Genomic DNA, 16959 nt, shown 5'->3' on the forward strand with positions numbered 1-16959 from the left:
CCTGAGCTCAAGCCATCCTCTCACCTCAGCCTATTGAGTAGCTAGGTCTACACACATACATCACTATACTCAGCTAATTTTTTATTTTTTTATTTTTTGTAGAGATGAGGTATCACTATGTTGCCTAGGCTGGTCTCAAACTCCTAGGCTCAAGCGATTGCCTTAGCCTCCCATAACACTGGGATTACAGGCATGAATCACTGTGCCCAGCTTTAAAAGTATAAAAGCTACATTTAATATAACTATATATAATCAAAATTAATTGTATAAAGATTAGTCACACAGCACCAAGAATCTAAGTACAGAACCTTATCAGAATTCCTGAGTACCTCAAAAGTCTGTTTCTGGGCTGGGCACAGTGGCTCACGCATGTAATCCCAGCACTTTGGGAGGCCAAGGTGGGCAGATCACTTGAGGTCAGGAGTTCGAGACCAACCTGGCCAACATGGTGTGACCCTGTCTCTACTAAAAATACAAAAATAAGGCCAGGCATGGTAGCTCACACCTGTAATCCCAGCACTTTGGGAGGCCAAGGCAGGTGGATCACAAGGTCAGGAGTTCAAGATCAGCCTGGCTAAGATGGTGAAACCCTGTCTGTACTAAAACTACAAAAATTAGCCGGGTGTGATGGCAGGCACCTGTAATCCCAGCTACTTGGGAGGCTGAGGCAGAAGAATCGCTTGAACCTGGGCAGCAGAGGTTGCAGTGAGCCAAGATTGCACCACTACACTCCAGCCTGGGCGACAGAGTGAGACTTCATCTCAAAAAAACAAAACAAAACTATATATATCTAGATCTAGATACACACAAAAACTAGCCAGGCATGGTGGTGGCCACTTGTAATTCCAGCTACCTGGGTGGCTGAGGCAGGAGACTCGCTTGAACCCACGGGGCGGAGGCTGCAGTGGGGCGGGATTGTGCCACTGCACCCCAGCCTGGGCAACAGAGCGAGACTCTGACTTCAAAAAAAAAAAGTCTGTTTCTGATTTAAACAAAATGTGTGCGTGTGTGTGTGTGTGTGTGTGTGTGTGTGTCCTTCGTCCATTACCTTTGGCAATCAAGGCAAAGTGTGGTCATGCAGGCAGGACAATTCAAGACAGCATCACTATTTGGAACAGGCTGTTGTTGACGTGACCTCCGTGGTCCCAAACCATGGTAACTAGAACAGAAGAAGAAAGTGGGAAGAAAAACATATTAAAACCAGATCTTGGTTTCTAGTGTCATTTTCCAATAAAAAGAACCAGTACTCTTCAGAGAAATGGCTAATTCTAGGAAAGAGGAACACAAGATGAACCTGGAGCATCTTTTAGTGCCAGAAAAGAAGGAAGTAATCAAGAAAACAAAAACAAAACAGTGAGGTGGTTATGACAAAGGGAAACAGGAGCCAACTGAACGAGTCACCAACTGCCAAAGCTGAAACAAACTGAGCAACAAAATAAAGTAGGATTGGATTACAACCCAAAGTATAAAATAAATACCCACGAGCCCATGCTAATATAAATGTACTGAATAAATAAATAAATGAATAAATGGGGGAGAAGAGACAAATCCCCATACAGAATTCTAAATAATCTATAAAGATGCTCTTCCCTCACAGTGGTGGAGTATAACTCTCTAGTCCTTAAGTCTGGGTTGGAGACCGTGACCTCCTTCCAAAGAGTACAGTATGGTAAGGCGGGGTAAGAGACTAACTTTACAGTGGAGAAAGTTGACACTGGTCAGCAAGGTGATCAAGGTCAACATCAACACACAAAACTCAGGTTGGTAGTATGTACTCTTGATATACTGTGATGAAAATGGTTCTCTACTTCTATGTTCTTACTCACAAAAATCCATAATTCCATCCTAATTATGAGAAAAAACAGCAGATAAATTCCAACAGAAGGGCCTCCTACATATACCTGATTAGTGCTCCTCAAAGTAATTAAGGGCACTGAAAACAAGGAAAGTCTAAGAAACTGACAGAGTCAAGAAGAGCCTAGGGAGACATGATAACTAAAAGTAATGTACTATCCTACGTAGGATCCTCAAACAGAAAAACAACAGTACATAAAAATTAAGGAAATGTTTTAAAATTATGGACTTTGATTAATAATGTATCAAGGCCAGGCGCGGTGGCTCACACCTGTAATCCTAGCACTTTGGGAGGCCAAGGCGGGCGGATCACGAGGCCAAGAGATCAAGACCATCCTGGCCAACATGGTGAAACCCCATCTCTACTAAAAAATACAAAAATTAGCTGGGCATGGTGGCATACGCCTGTCGTCCCAGCTACTCAGGAGGTTGAGGCAGGAGAATCGGTTGAACCCAGGAGGCGGAGCTTGCAGTGAGCCGAGATCATGCCACTGCACTCCAGCCTGGGCAACAGAGCAAGACTCCGTCTCCAAAAAAATAAAAAATAAAAAATAAAATAATAATGTATCAATATTTGTCCATTAATTGTGACAAGTGTACCAAAAATAAAAGTTCATGAATTTTTTAAAAACAGTAAAGCTACATTAAAAAACAAGCATACAGGCTGGGCACAGTGGCTCACGCCGGTAATCCCAGCACTTTGGGAGGCTGAGGTGGGTGGACACGAGGTCAGGGGTTCAAGACCAGCCTGGCTAACATGGTGAAACCCCATCTCTACTAAAAATACAAAAATTAGCCAGGTGTGGTGGCGGGTACCTATAATCCTAGCTACTTGGGAGGCTGAGGCAGAGAACTGCTTGAACCTGGGAGGTGGAGGTCACAGTAAGCCGAAATTGTGACACTGCACTCCAGCCTGGGCAACAGAGCGAGACTCTGTCCCAAAAAAACAAAAACAAAAACAAGCATAGAGCCAGGCTGGAATTACACCTGTAACCCCAAGCCAAGGTAGACAGATCACTTGAGCCTAGGAGTTTGAGACCAGCCTGGGCAGCATGGTGAAACCCTGTCTCTGTAAGAAAATAAAAAAAAAAAATGAAAATAAAAATAAACAAGCATAAACCAGGCATGGTGGCTCACACCTTTAATCCCAGCACTTAAGGAGGCCAAGGTAGGAGGGGATTGCTTGAGCCCAGGAGTTTAAGATCAGCCTGGGCAACACAGCAAGACCTCGTGTCTATTAAAAATTAAATTAGAAACAAAAAAAACAAGCATGCACTCAGGAGGCTGAGGCAGGGGGATCACTTGAGCCCAGGAGTTCAGGGCTGCATTGAGGTATGATAGCATCACTGCACTACAGTCTGGGCAACAGAGCAAGACCCTGTCTTTAAATTTAAAAAAAAAAAAAGACCGCGTAAGGTGGCTTATGCCTGTAATCCCAACACTTTGAGAGGCCGAGGCGGGTGGATCATCTGAGGTCAGGAGTTCGAGACCAGCCTGACCAACATGGAGAAACCCCATCTCTACTAAAAATACAAAATTAGCCAGGCGCAGTGGCACATGCCTGTAATCCCAGCTACTCGAGAGGCTGAGACAGAAGAATCGCTTGAACCTGGGAGGAGGAGGTTGCGGTGAGCCAAGATCACATTTGCACTCCAGCCTGGGCAACAAGAGCAAAACTCTGTTTCAAAAAAAAAAAAAAAATGGCCTGGCACAATGGCTCACACCTGTAATGCCAGCACAGGAGGTGAAGACAGGAGGATCACCTGGGGCCAGGAGTTCAAGATCACCTTGGGCAACACAACTAGACCTCTCCACTAAAAAAATTTTTTTAATTAGCCAGGTGGTGTGTGCCTACAGTCCCAGCTACTCGGAAGGCTGAGGTGGGAGGAGTGCTTGAACCTGGGAGGCGGTGTGTGCCTACAGTCACAGGTACTCAGGAAGCTGAAGCAGGAGGAGTGCTAGAGCCCAGAAGTTTGAGGCTACAGTGAGCTATAACTGCACCATTGCACTCCAGCCCAGCCATCTCTTAAAAAAAGGGGGAGCGAAGGGTGCGGAACCAACACAAACATCCATCCCTCAGTGGATGAAAGGATAAACAAATTGTGGTATATACATACAATGGGATACTATTCAGTCATAAAAAGTAGAGAAGTACTGACATATGCTAAAATGTAGATGAACTTAAAAAGCACTATGCCCAGTGAAAGAAGCCAGATACAAAAGGTCACATCCTGTATAATATCCCATTCATAAGAGATATCTAAAATAAGCAAATCCACAGAGACAATGCACAGATCAGTGGCTGCCAAGGGGCTGAGGGGAAGGGTAGGGAAATTACCTAACAGTACAGCGTTTCCTTTTGGGATGATGAAAATGGTTGAAACTACATAAAAGTGGTGGCTGTACAACATTGTGAATGGTATTAAATACCACTGAATTGTTCACTTTTAAAGTGGGTACTTTTGCTATGTGAATTTCATCTCAAAAAAAATTTTTAACTGCTCCTTGCAGAGCAGGGCTACCCCATAAGCAGTGTACCTAGAGTAGCCTCATCTCAATTTTTTTTTTTTTTTTTTGAGACAGTCTCACTCAGTCGACCAGGCTGGAGTACAGTGGTACAATATCAGCTCAGTGCAACCTCCACCTCCTGGGATCAAGCGATTCTTGTGCCTCCAGAGTAGCTGTGATTACAGGCACACACCACCATGCCCAGGCAATTTTTGTATTTTTAGTAGAGACAGGGTTTCGCCATGTTGGCCAGGCTGGTCTTGAACTCCTGACTTCAAGTGATCCGCCCGCCTTGGCCTCCCAAAGTGCTGGGATTACAGATATGAGCCATCATGCCCAGCCTCATCTCAATTTTTAAAAATCAAATTTGTAAGTAGTTAAAAAGAACAATTTGCTAAATCCGCTCTTCATCCACAAAAGCTTTTTTTTTTTTTTTTTTTTTTTGAGACATGGTCTCATTCTGTTGTCCAGGCTAGAGTGGAGTGGCGTGATCTCAGCTCACTGCAACCTCCACCTCCCAGTTTCGAGCAATTCTCCCGCCTCAGCCTCCTGAGTAGCTGGAATTACAGGTGTGCGCCACCATGGCCCCACTAATTTTTGTATTAGTAGACACTCGGTTTCACTATGTTCGCCAGGCTGGTCTCAAACTCCCGACCTCAGGTGATCCACCCGCCTCGGCCTCCCAAAGTGGCTGAGATTACAGGTATAAGCCACCACCCCAGCCCATCCACATAAACTCTTAATCTCAAAGTAATTTAAAACAGCATCTGAAAAAAAAAGTCAGTTTTTCTTGAGGGAGAGATTGACTAACGCAGCCTAAATTCAACGAGTTTAAAAAAAAAAAAAAATTGTTGGGCCAGATGCGGTGGCTCATGCCTATAATCCCAGCACTTTGGGAGGCCGAGACGGGTGAATCACGAGGTCAGGGGTTCAAAACCAGCCTGGCCAACATGGTGAAACCCAGTCTCTACTAAAAATACAAAAAATTAGCTGGGTGTGGTGGCAGCCGCCTGTAATCCCAACTACTCAGGAAGCTGAGGCAGGAGAATCTCTTGAACGTGGGAGGCGGAGGTTGCAGTGAGCCAAGATCGCGCCACTGCACTCCAGCCCAGGTGACAGTGCAAGACTCTGTCTCAAAAAACTTAATAAGAATTTAAAAAATTTAAAAAAAATTGTCTCACTAAAATTTGCTGGTTATTTTCAAAATAAACTATTGAGCAGTTTTTTCCTCTTTTTTGTTTGTGTGTGTTGTGTATGTGTTTGTGTAAACATATACACATATATTCAAAATGTGAATGTAGTAAAAATCATCTTTCAATCTTTTTTTCTAAAGATTCTAAATATTAACTTTAAGTTCTTACCCCCTTCTCTGTGCATCAACCCAGGCCTGATCTCTGTTATCTTTTTCAGGATCATACAGTAATTCGTCATTTGTTGGAATCTTGTGTTGTTTCTTCTTTTTTTTCTTGGTCACCTGTACTAATTTTGAAAATGTTAGGATATGGCTAAGAATCATGTGTCAAGTTCACACTTCTTTAAATGAAGAGTCTCATTTCCCAAGCTACACATTTATTTATATTTTCCCTAAAAAGTTAAAAAAGGGAGAGGCGCAGGGGCTCACACCTGTAATCCTAGCACTTTGGGAGGCCAAGGTGGGTGGATCGCCTGACGTCAGGAGTTAGAGACCAGTCTGGACGACGTGGCAAAACCCCGTCTCTACTAAAAATACAAAATTATGGCCAGGTGCGGTGTTCATGCCTGTAATCCCAGCACTTTGGGGGACCGAGGCGGGCAGATCACCTGAGGTCAGGAGTTCGAGACCAGCCTGGCCAACACAGTGAAACCGCCTCTCTACTAAAAATACAAAAATTAGCTGGGCATGGTAGCAGGCACCTGTAATCCCAGCTACCTGGGGGCCCGAGGCAGAAAAACTGCTTGAACCCAGGAGGCAGAGGTTGTAGTGAGCCGAAATCGTGCCACTGCGCTCTAGCCAGAGTGAGACTCCGTTTCAAAGAAAAAGAAAAAAATAAAATAAAATACAAAATTAGCCAGGCGTGGTGGCAGGCACCTATAATCCCAGCTACCTGGGAGGCTGAGGCAGGAGAATCACTTGAACCCAGGAGGTGGAGGGTGTGGTGAGCCAAGATCACGCCATCGCACTCCAGCCTGGGCAACAAGAGCAAAACTCCGTCTCAAAAAAAAAAAAGTTAAAAAAAACCCTTCATCTAAACAAGTGCTTGTCCAGGTAGGGTGCGGTAGCTCACACCTATAATCCTAGAGCTTTGAGGGGCTGAGATGAGAGGATCACTTGAGACCAGGAGTTCAAGACCAGCCTGGCCAGCATAATGAGACTCCATCTCTACACAAATAAAAATTAAAAATTAGCCAGGCACACCTGTAGTCCTAGCTACTAGGGAAGCTGAGCTGGGAGGATGGCTTGAGCCTAGGAGTCTGAGGATGTAGTGAGCTATAACTGCACCGCTGCACTGCTGGAGCCTGGGTGAGAGTGAGACCTATCTCTAAAAAAGTAAAAAATTAAACAAAAATTTAAAAAATAAAGTTCTTCTCCAACTAATAAAGCATTAAAATGACAGAGGAGGCAAAAATTGTTTATTTACCCAAAACTGTTATCTCAAGGACTAAGTTCAAACAATGAGAATTCAGAGACTCAAAAGAGCCACTCAACACAAGCCAAGAATAGAAATTTATGATGTATGAATATATACATAAAATGCTACTAAAATTAGAACAAAAATATTTCAAAAGCGAATTCAAAAAAAGACAGTATGAGGTCAGACACAGTGGCTCATATCTGTAATACCAGCACTTTAGGAGGATCGCTTGAAGCCAGGAATTCGACACCAACCTAAGTAACAAGGCAAGACCCCATCTCTACAAAAAAAAAAAAAAGAAAGGAAGAGGGAAAAAAACAAAAAAAAAAAGAGGAAAAAAAAAAAAAAAACTATGGCCATCTACATACACTAGACTTTTTTTAATGTATTCTAGCAGGCAGGGAGTGGTGGCTCATGCCTGTAATCCCAGAACTTTGGGAGGCCAAAGTGGGCAGACAACCTGAGATCAGGAGTTTCAAACCGCATGGCCAACATGGCGAAATCCTGTCTCTTCTAAAAATACAAAAAGTAACCAGGTATGGTAGCGTGTGCCTGTAGTCCCAACTACCAGGGAGGCTGAGACACCAGAATCGCTTGAACCCAGGAGGCAGAGGCTATAGTGAGCCAAGACTGCGTCACCGCACTCCAGCCTGGGTGACAGAGTGAGACTCTGCCTAAAAAATAAATTAAAAAGGCTGGGCGCGGTGGCTCATGCCTGTAATCCCAGCACTTTGGAAGGCCGAGGCAGGCGGATCACGAGGTCAGGAGATCAAGACTATCCTGGCTAACACAGTGAAACCCCATCTCTACTAAAAATGCAAAAATTTAGCTGGGCGTGGTAACGGGCACCTGCAGTCCCAGCTACTTGGCAGGCTGAGGCAGGAGAATGGCGTGAACCCAGGAGGCAGAGCTTGCAGTGAGCTGACGCCACTGCACTCCAGCGTGGGCGACAGATTGAGACTCCGTCTCAAAATAAATAAATAAACAAACAAATGCATACATTCTAACAGGTCAATATTTAAGTAACAATGCATAAAAGTATAATATTGTTCTTTACCACAGAAATTTGTTATTTGAATATTTCATTGTAATTACTGAAATAATTAGTTTTAGCTCTTGTTAGGTTCAACCTTGCTCAAATTTTATAAAAATTCAATTTTGAGGCTGGGCACAGTGGCTCACGCCTGTAATCCCAGCACTTTGGGAGGCCAAGGTGGGCAGATCACAAGGTCAGGAGATCAAGACCATCCTGGCTAACACAGTGAAACCCCGTCTCTACTAAAAATACAAAAAATTGGCCGGGCGTGGTGGCTCACGCCTGTAATCCCAGCACTTTGGGAGGCCGAGACGGGCGGATCACCTGAGATCAGGAGTTCGAGACCATCCTGGCTAACGCAGTGAAACCCTGTCTCTACTAAAAATACAAAAAATTAGCCGGGCGTGCTGGTGGTCGCCTGTAGTCCCAGCTACTTGGGAGGCTGAGGCAGGAGAATGGAGTGAACCTGGGAGGCGGAGCTTGCAGTGAGCCGAGACTGTGCCACTGCACTCCAGTCTGGGCAACAGAGTGAGACTCTGTTTCAAAAAAAAAAAAAAAAATTAGCCGGGCGTGGTGGCGGGCACCTGTAGTCCCAACTACTCGGGAGGCTGAGGCAGGAGGATGGCATGAACCCAGGAGGCAGAGCTTGCAGTGAGCTGAGATCGCGCCACTGCACTCCAGCCTGGGAAACAGAGCAAAACTCTGCCTCAAAAAAAAAAAAAAAAAAGAAATATTCAATTTTGAAGAACATAGGGGCTGATTAAAAAGCAACACATTAAGAAAAATTCTGCAGGAGGAGGCTGGGCGCGGTGGCTCACACCAGTAATCCCAGCACTTTGGGAGGCTGAAGTGGGTGGATCACCTGAGGTCAGGAGTGTGATAAACCCCTTTCTCCTAAAAAAAACAAAATTAGCCAAGATGCAACAGGCCTGTAATCCAGTATTGGTGAGACAAGAAATATTAGTCTCACTCTGTCACCCAGGCTGGAGCGCAGTGGTGCGATCTCAGCTCACTGCAACCTCTACCTCCCTGGTTCAAGCAACTTCCCTGTCTCATCCTCCCAAGTAGCCAGGATTACAGGTGCGTGGCACCAAGCCGGGCTAATTTTTTTGTATTTTTAGTAGAGATGGGGTTTCACCATGTTGGCCAGACTGGTCTAGAACTCCTGACCTCAGGCAATCTGCCCACCTCTGCCTCCCAAAGTGCCGGGATTACAAGCGTGAGCCACCACGCCCAGCCCCCAGTTTTTCTTATTAATCAATCCTGCTTTTGTTTTCACATCAATGGCATCCACTTTATTTATTTATTTATTTATTTGAGACAGTCTCACTCTGTCGCCCAGGCTGGAGTGCAGTGGTGCGATCTCGGCTCACTGCAACCTCCACCTCCCAGGTTCAAGTGATTCTCCTGCCTCAGCCTCCCAAGTAGCTGGGACTACAGGCGTGCGCCACCATGCCCGGCTTATTTTTGTATTTTTAGTACAGATGGGGTTTCGCCAAGTTGGTCAGGCTGGTCTTAAACTCCCAACCTCAGGTGATCTGCCTGCATCAGCCTCCCAAAGTGCTGCGATTACAGGTGTGAGCCACCATGCCCAGCTATAATTTCTTAAAAGACCAAACTCAGAGGGAAATCCTAACATCCAATAATTGTTAGGCAAACTTTTTTTATAAAATGTTAACTGCTAAACCTGGTAAATAGGTTACTTACCTGCTCTGTCTTCATCCTCAGAATCAGAATCAAAATATATATCATCGTAATACCTCGTCGGAGCTGTTGCAACTTTTCCATTTCCTGAGGAAGATCCTATTCAAACCAGAAGTGAAGTTTACAGACTAAATCACACATAATTCACAAGGCGAAAAACTCCATATATTCTTCCACCACCGCAAAGCAATATCAACTCATTCACAATCTCATTTGATGGTGACATATTTTCTTTTTGAGACGGAGTCTCGCTCTGTCACCCAGGCTGGAGTGCAGTGGCGCATCTCGGCTCACTGCAAGCTCCGCCTCCTGGGTTCACGCCATTCTCCTGCCTCAGCCTCTCCGAGTGGCTGGGACTACAGGCGCCCGCCACCACGCCCGGCTAATTTTTTGTATTTTTAGTAGAGACGGGGTTTCACCGTGGTCTCGATCTCCTGACCTCATGATCTGCCCGCCTTGGCCTCCCAAAGTGCTGGGATTACAGGCGTGAGCCACCGCGCCCGGCCTGATGGTGACATATTTTCACATCAGTGAATTACTCGATGTCTCTGCCCTATACAGTTACAGAGAACTGGCCCTCCTTAAAATGTTCCAAATCTTGAGAAAATTCTTCTCTCTCCCTTCCCACAAATCTCATTAAATAAAATAGCCATATCTTCAGGTTGCCAGCACACGTATCTCTACCTTTCAGTCATACAGTATACTGTGCAGAACATAGAACAAACATTTTGTTCTAAAAAACATTAGGAAACAGGAAGGCAGGAGGAATGAGTCAAGGACACATTCTTCTCCTCAGTTGTGCCCAAGGCCATGACATTACCTATACTTATGTCATCATATGCCCATATCCCTAATTCCTCTTAGTTAGCATCTGCTTTAGTTTTTATTATATTTTTATATGCTTTCAGATTTTGCCAGCTAATACATAGCATATCAGGGTGGAAATCAATGCTGAAGAGTGAAGAGTCCTACTGGCTTTTTTTTGAGACTGAGTCTCACTCTGTTGCCCAGGCTAGAGTACAGTAGCATGATCTCAGCTCAGTGCAACCTCTGCCACCCAGGTTCACATGATTCCCCTGCCTGACCCTCCCGAGTAGCTGGAATTATAGGCACCTGCCGTCGTGCCCAGCTAATTTTTTGTATTTTAGTAGAGACAGGGTTTCACCATGTTGGCCAGACTGGTCTCGAACTCCTGACCTCAAGTGATCCACCCACCTCGGCCTCCCAAAGTGCTAGGATTACAGGTGTAAGCCACTGCACCCGGTCGCTACAGATTTTTTTTTTTTTTTTTTTTAGATGGAGTCTCGCTCTGTCACTCAGGCTGGAGTGCAGTGGCGTGATCTTGGCTCACTGCAAGCTCCGTCTCCTGGATTCAGGCCATTCTCCTGCTTCAGCCTCCCAAGTAGCTGGGACTACAGGTGCCTGCCACCATGCCCGGCTAATTTTTTGTATTTTTAGTAGAGACAGAGTTTCACGGTGTTAGCCAGGATGGTCTCGATCTCCTGACCTCGTGATCCGCCTGCCTCGGCCTCCCAAAGTGCTGGGATTACAGGCGTGAGCCACCGTGCCCGGCCCCAATTTTTTTTTTAATTATCTGGGCACAGTGGTACACGCCTGTAATCTCAGTTATTCAAGAAACTGAGGTGGGAAGATCATTTGAGCCTAGGAGTTTTAGGCTACAGTGAGCTATGATCATGCCACTGTACTCCAGCCTGGGTGACAGAATGAGACATTGAATCTAAAGTAATAAATAAATAAATAACTTTTTTTTAAATGAGAAAAAGAAGGCTGTAGCTCAGACTGCCAAATACATTTACTCCTTCATTCAATAAATATTTACTGAGCACCTACTGAAAGTGCTGGGGACACAGAAGAGCACAAATAAGATTCCTGCCCTTACAGAGCTTACAAAAAAATATATAAAATTGAACCAAAAGTTTACCAGTTCCCAGAGAGGATAACTTGTCCTCCATTGTTTTCATGGTAGAATTTAATTCAGCTTCCATCTCCTTTTCAAATTCATCTTCACTAGATGATTCACTTTCTCCGGTAAGACATTCTCTGATGAGTTTTCGTTTTTGGTTAGGAGTTCCATGTAAAAGCACATCCACTTCATCCTCAGAGCTAGCATACATTTAAATCAAAAAGAATATGAATATTTAAAAATTAAAATAATTGGGCCGGGCGCGGTGGCTCACGCTTGTAATCCCAGCACTTTGGCAGGCCGAGGCGGGTGGATCATGAGGTCAGGAGATCGAGACCACGGTGAAACCCCGTCTCTACTAAAAATACAAAAAAATTAGCCGGGCGTGGTGGCGGGCGCCTGTAGTCCCAGCCACTCGGAGAGGCTGAGGCAGGAGAATGGCGTGACCCCGGGAGGCGGAGCTTGCAGTGAGCCGAGATCGCGCCACTGCACTCCAGCCTGGGTGCCTGGGAGACAGAGCGAGACTCTGTCTCAAAAAAAAATAAATAAATAAAATATTTAAAACTCCCAGCATCTCACTGTCCAACAACAATTTTAAGTATTACATGGTTGTATTTGATGTACTTATATATTACATATAGCTATTCTCAATAAGCCAGTTCTGCATATTTCCAATCTTTTTTATTTTTTTTTTTTTTTTTTGAGATGGCATCTCACTCTGTCACCCAAGTTGGAGTGCAGTGGCATGATCTCAGCTCACTGCAACCTCCACCTCCCCGGTTCAAGCAATCCTCCCACCTCAGCTTCCCCAGTAGCTGGAACTACAGGCACATGCCACCATTCCCAGCTGTTTTTTTTGTTTTGTTTTCTTTTTTAATTTTTGTCGAAATGGGGTTTCGCCATGTTGCCCAGGCTGGTTTTTTTGTTTGTTTGTTTGTTTGTTTCTTTTGAAACAGAGTCTCGCTCTTGTCGCCCAGGCTGTAGTACAGTGGCATGATTTCTGCTCACTGCAACCTCCACCTCCTGGGTTCAAGCGATTCTCCTGCCTCAGTCTCCCAAGTAGCTGGGATTACAGGATTCAGAATCCGTCTCAAAAAATAGATATATAGATATATAGATACATAGATATCCTGGTTGTGATACTGCACTACAGTTTTGTAGTATGTTAACACTGGAGGAAACTGGGGAAAGAGTACACAGGATCTCTCTGTATTATTTTTCTTTTTTTTGAGATAGGGGTCTCCCTGTGTTGCCCAGGCTGGAATGCAATGGTGCCATCTTGGCTCACTGAAACCTCCGTCTCCCAGGCTCAAGCCAACCAACCGCCTCACCCTCCCGAGTAGCTGGGACCACAGATATGCGCCACCATACCAGCTAATTTTTTGTATTTTTGGTAAAGGCATGGTTTCATCATGTTGCTCAGGCTGGTCTTGAACTCTTGAGCTCAAGTGATTCTCCTGCCTTGGCCTCCCAAAGTGCTGGGATTACAGGTGTGAGCCACTGCACCAGACCTGTATTATTTCTTATAACTGAATGTGAATCTACGAAAACTTCAAAAAAAAATGTTTAATTTTAAAAAACTGAATCACAAAATGAGAGTTATTTTTTCTACAAATTTTCTTCAATCCTTGTGATTATTTCAACCAAAGTCTCAGTTTTCAGCACTGCTGGGAAAGGCAATAATACATCATGGACCCTGGATATGCAGTTAAGTATGCTAAGAATGCAAGGTTCTGACCACTGTTCACTCCAGCCATTTCTCAGGATTGTGTTTGCAGCGAACAACCTTGAGGAATGAGATAATGTCTCCTTCCAGGCCAAAGAGCAGATGTATTTACTGTCTGCTATGAAAGAGGTGGATTCTCCAAGCTCAAGTATTCTTTAGCCACGATGCCAACCCCCTGAATGTGCAGCATTCTTCTAGGACCCTCAGCGTAATACCTGTAGGGTTGACAAGCAAGAGCAAGCCACACAAACATGATGCTCATGCTGCTTGCTGTGCTATGTGTAGTCTTATCTTTGACCCAGGAGTCTCATGTCTTCGGTCAGCTACCGTGAAACAGTAACAGGCTACAATGTATTAGCTTATAAATAGTGTAAAATTAAATCCTGACAGACACTTCTCTAACACTAATCTCCCTTTTTAAAATAATAACCATTTGGCTCAGAGCCTACAACAGGCAATACTGTCTGATAACATTGTTTTGTTTTTATAATATTTATCTTTACAGTTACCTTACCAGTGGCAACTGTCACAGGATTATAAAGCTTCCTTAAAGAAACGATACAACAGGCCTGGCTCGGTGGCTCACGTCTGTAATCCTAGCACTTTGGGAGCCTGAACGCAGGCAGATTGCCTAAGGTCAGGAGTTCGAGACCAGCCTGGCCAATGTGGTGAAACCCCATCTCTACTAAAAATACAAAAAATAAGCCAGGTGTGGTAGCACGTGCCTGTAATCCCAGCTACCCAAGAGGCTGAGGCAGGGGAACTGCTGGAACCCAGGAGATGCAGGCTACAGTGAGCCGAGATTGCACCAGTGCACTCCAGCCTGGCTGACAGAGTGAGACTCTGTCTCAAAATAAATAAATAAATAAATAATTGAGACATGCATATATATATACCTCCTTTCACAGACAGGACCCATTAACTGAAACTCTTTTCACAGGGAATCCTGGTATCTATCCTCACTCCTGACAAAAGAAATCTTAACAGCAGTCTGATTTCCCATGCATCCAATGTCTCCCCATGACAATATGAGGAAACAATGTTATTTTGATTTTTTTTTTTTTTTTTTTAAAGAAATGAGGTCTCATTATGTTGCCCAGGCTGTTCCTTTACTACTAGGCTTAAGAGATTCTCCTGCCTCAGCCTCCCAAAGTCCTGGGATTACAGGCATGGGCCACCACACCCAGCCAACGTTGTTAATGAAAGCATGGCTTTACAGAAAGCTTCTTTGGGCAGAATGAATGTTTTAAAGTTTAAGAATAGGATCTGCTGACAGCTTAAGAAATAACTAAATTTGTGTGGAAATATCTTGGCAAAATAGCTTCAAGTTTCCCTGGTAGAATAAAGCCCACCCTTCTGGAAATCCCACGAACCTTCTTCTGTGCCTGTCTCAGGTCGATATTCTCTACAATGCTCTGCCAAGATATATATACTTTATCTTATTACCCTTATTATACTGCGAGCCTCTGGAAGACAAGGACCTTATGATTTACCTCTGTAGCTCAGAGCAAGCATAAAACAGTCCCTGTCAAAAAAAAAAGGCTGTTCAATATTCCCTTATTTCTGTTTATGGCAGTTTAGTCTTCAAGATGGAAACTTCACATTAAGTCCTGTAACCCTCACAACAAACATAGTGTGTTATACTATGTTATATAGGTTATACAACTATGTTATTACAGTTCAATTTTACAGGTGAGTAATCGAGGATAAGTGACTTGCCTTCCGTCACTCTGCTACTAAGCTGCAGCGACAGGTTTCGATCTCATTGCTTTTGAAGATTTACACGCGGTCCCCCGTGACTGCGGAATATCCCTCTTCCTACAGGCGACATCGGCCCCGCCTCCCCCGGGGCTGCGCGACCCCATCAGGAAAGCCCTTTGGCCTCGCACAAGTGACAGGCACGACAGGCTCCCGAGCCCCTAGGGTCTGCATAGGCTCGGCAGGCGCAACGAATGGAGGCGACCAAAGCCAGGCCTCGACCCAAATCCTCGGGGGCCAGGGTAGGGCAGGGGCCCACCTGCTCAAAGCCGGCTCCTCGTCGCTAGGCTCTTCAACCGCGTAGGGGTCGTAGTCATCCGGCAGCCGGTTCATGGTGGCCTGCAGCGGCCTACACCGTCCACAAGCAATTTGCAGCGTCTCTGTTTACACTGCAAGTTCAGTCCCTAAAGCGACCCTGACGCCACTTCCGCCTGAACTTCCGAGTCCCCCTTGCGCGCCCGCGCAGACCGACAGCAGCGAGGGGGGCAGGTAGAAGGCGGGGAAGGGGCGGAGCAGGAGCGAAAAGGGGCGGGGACGGGACGGGGGCGGGTCTTAATCCCACCATTTTCTTTTTTTTTTTTTTTTTGAGACGGAGTCTTTCTCTGTCCCCCAGGCTGGAGTGCAGTGGCGCGATCTCGGCTCACCGCAACCTCCACCTCCTGGGTTCACGCCATTCTCCTGCCTCAGCCTCCCGAGTAGCTGGGAATACAGGCGCCCACCAACACGCCCGGCTAATTTTTTGTGTTTTTAGTAGAGACGGGGTTTCACCGTGTTAGCCAGGATGGTCTCGATCTCCTGACCTCGTGATCCGCCCGCCTCGGCCTCCCAAAGTGCTGGGATTACAGGCTTGAGCCACCGCGCCCGGCTAATCCCACCATTTTCTTCCGCAGCTTCTGCTTACAGGAAAATAGCATCTACATTGTCACCAAAAATAATAATGATGGGCACCCTCATAAGTGACAGTCTCTGAGGTGAACACGCTACATGCAGTGTCTCACCACCTACGAAGCAGGAATCTAGACGCTGAGGGACACACAGCCCGAAATCCAATAGGTCCTCAGACACCAGCACCCGCATCCCTCCAACCTCGCCTCTAACACTTATGTCTTCCACACTGTGAGGCTCTCAACGTCTCCTTCACACTGTTCACTCCTCAGTCTGACTTCGGCCTCGACAATCTACGAAAAGTTATCTTTTCTCGTCATCTTCCCAGTCTCCACTTTTGCTCAGCCCTCAACTGATCTCACTCGATACTTGAGGGGAACAGGCAGATGACAGCCACTTGATCTCCATCGGGAGACTGTTTCTAACCTTGTATCTGAACCAAGAACTCGGGTTCCTGCCTCCTACCGAGACACCGTATCACTCTGGAAAATGTGGAGTAGCTGTCATAAATCTACTCCTGTATTATGCTTTACAGTGCAGGTCTTAGTTTTTCTTTTTTCTCATTTCTTTTGAAATGGCATCTCGAACAAAGCCCACCAATCCCTTTACAAAAGAATGAACCGCTCCTCTGTGTGTACTTCACAGAAGGTGGAATCGGACAGAGGCAGGTTAGCGACAGTTATTCCTGAAATACAGGAGCAGAGTACAGTCTGTTGTGGTTTCCCGGATTCCGCGCCTAGCTCAGCCAATTAAGCATGAGACATATGCCATTGAGCCACTTAGTAGTTACGCGAGTGGATAGATTGGTATGTAGAGGGAAAGAGGTCTGCTGTAAAGAACAACACTTGTTTGTCTGTGGGGAGAGAAAAGTGGAATACTTGAGATGAAAGTTGGCATACAAACAGGATACTATCGCCAGTAGTTATATTACAAACATTATCGGCCTTTCTAA

The 16959-nt window shown here is 45.3% G+C and overlaps 1 protein-coding gene across 4 annotated transcripts in view; it reads right to left on the reverse strand.

The window, feature by feature from the left end:
* EAPP (E2F associated phosphoprotein) overlaps window positions 1–15567 on the reverse strand; it is a 70553-nt gene extending 54986 nt beyond the window's left edge. For 3 of the 4 annotated variants that reach the window (XM_032179991.2, XM_032179990.2, XM_058429683.1), the window contains exons 1-4: window positions 15382–15567; window positions 11657–11838; window positions 9718–9813; window positions 1049–1159 (exon numbers count right to left, since the gene is read on the reverse strand). In XM_032179991.2, coding sequence (XP_032035882.1) covers window positions 1092–1159; window positions 9718–9813; window positions 11657–11838; window positions 15382–15455 — 420 coding nt within the window. In that variant the 5' untranslated portion in view covers window positions 15456–15567 and the 3' untranslated portion in view covers window positions 1049–1091. Of the gene's footprint in view, window positions 1–1048; window positions 1160–5723; window positions 5842–9717; window positions 9814–11656; window positions 11839–15381 lie in introns of all 4 variants that reach the window. The other variant, XM_032179989.2, reaches the window with a different exon arrangement.
* Between the last annotated feature and the right edge of the window lie 1392 nt (window positions 15568–16959).

The sequence above is a fragment of the Hylobates moloch genome, unplaced genomic scaffold, assembly GCF_009828535.3.
Source record: "Hylobates moloch isolate HMO894 unplaced genomic scaffold, HMol_V3 SCAFFOLD_16, whole genome shotgun sequence".
NCBI classification, from domain to species: Eukaryota; Metazoa; Chordata; class Mammalia; order Primates; family Hylobatidae; genus Hylobates; species Hylobates moloch.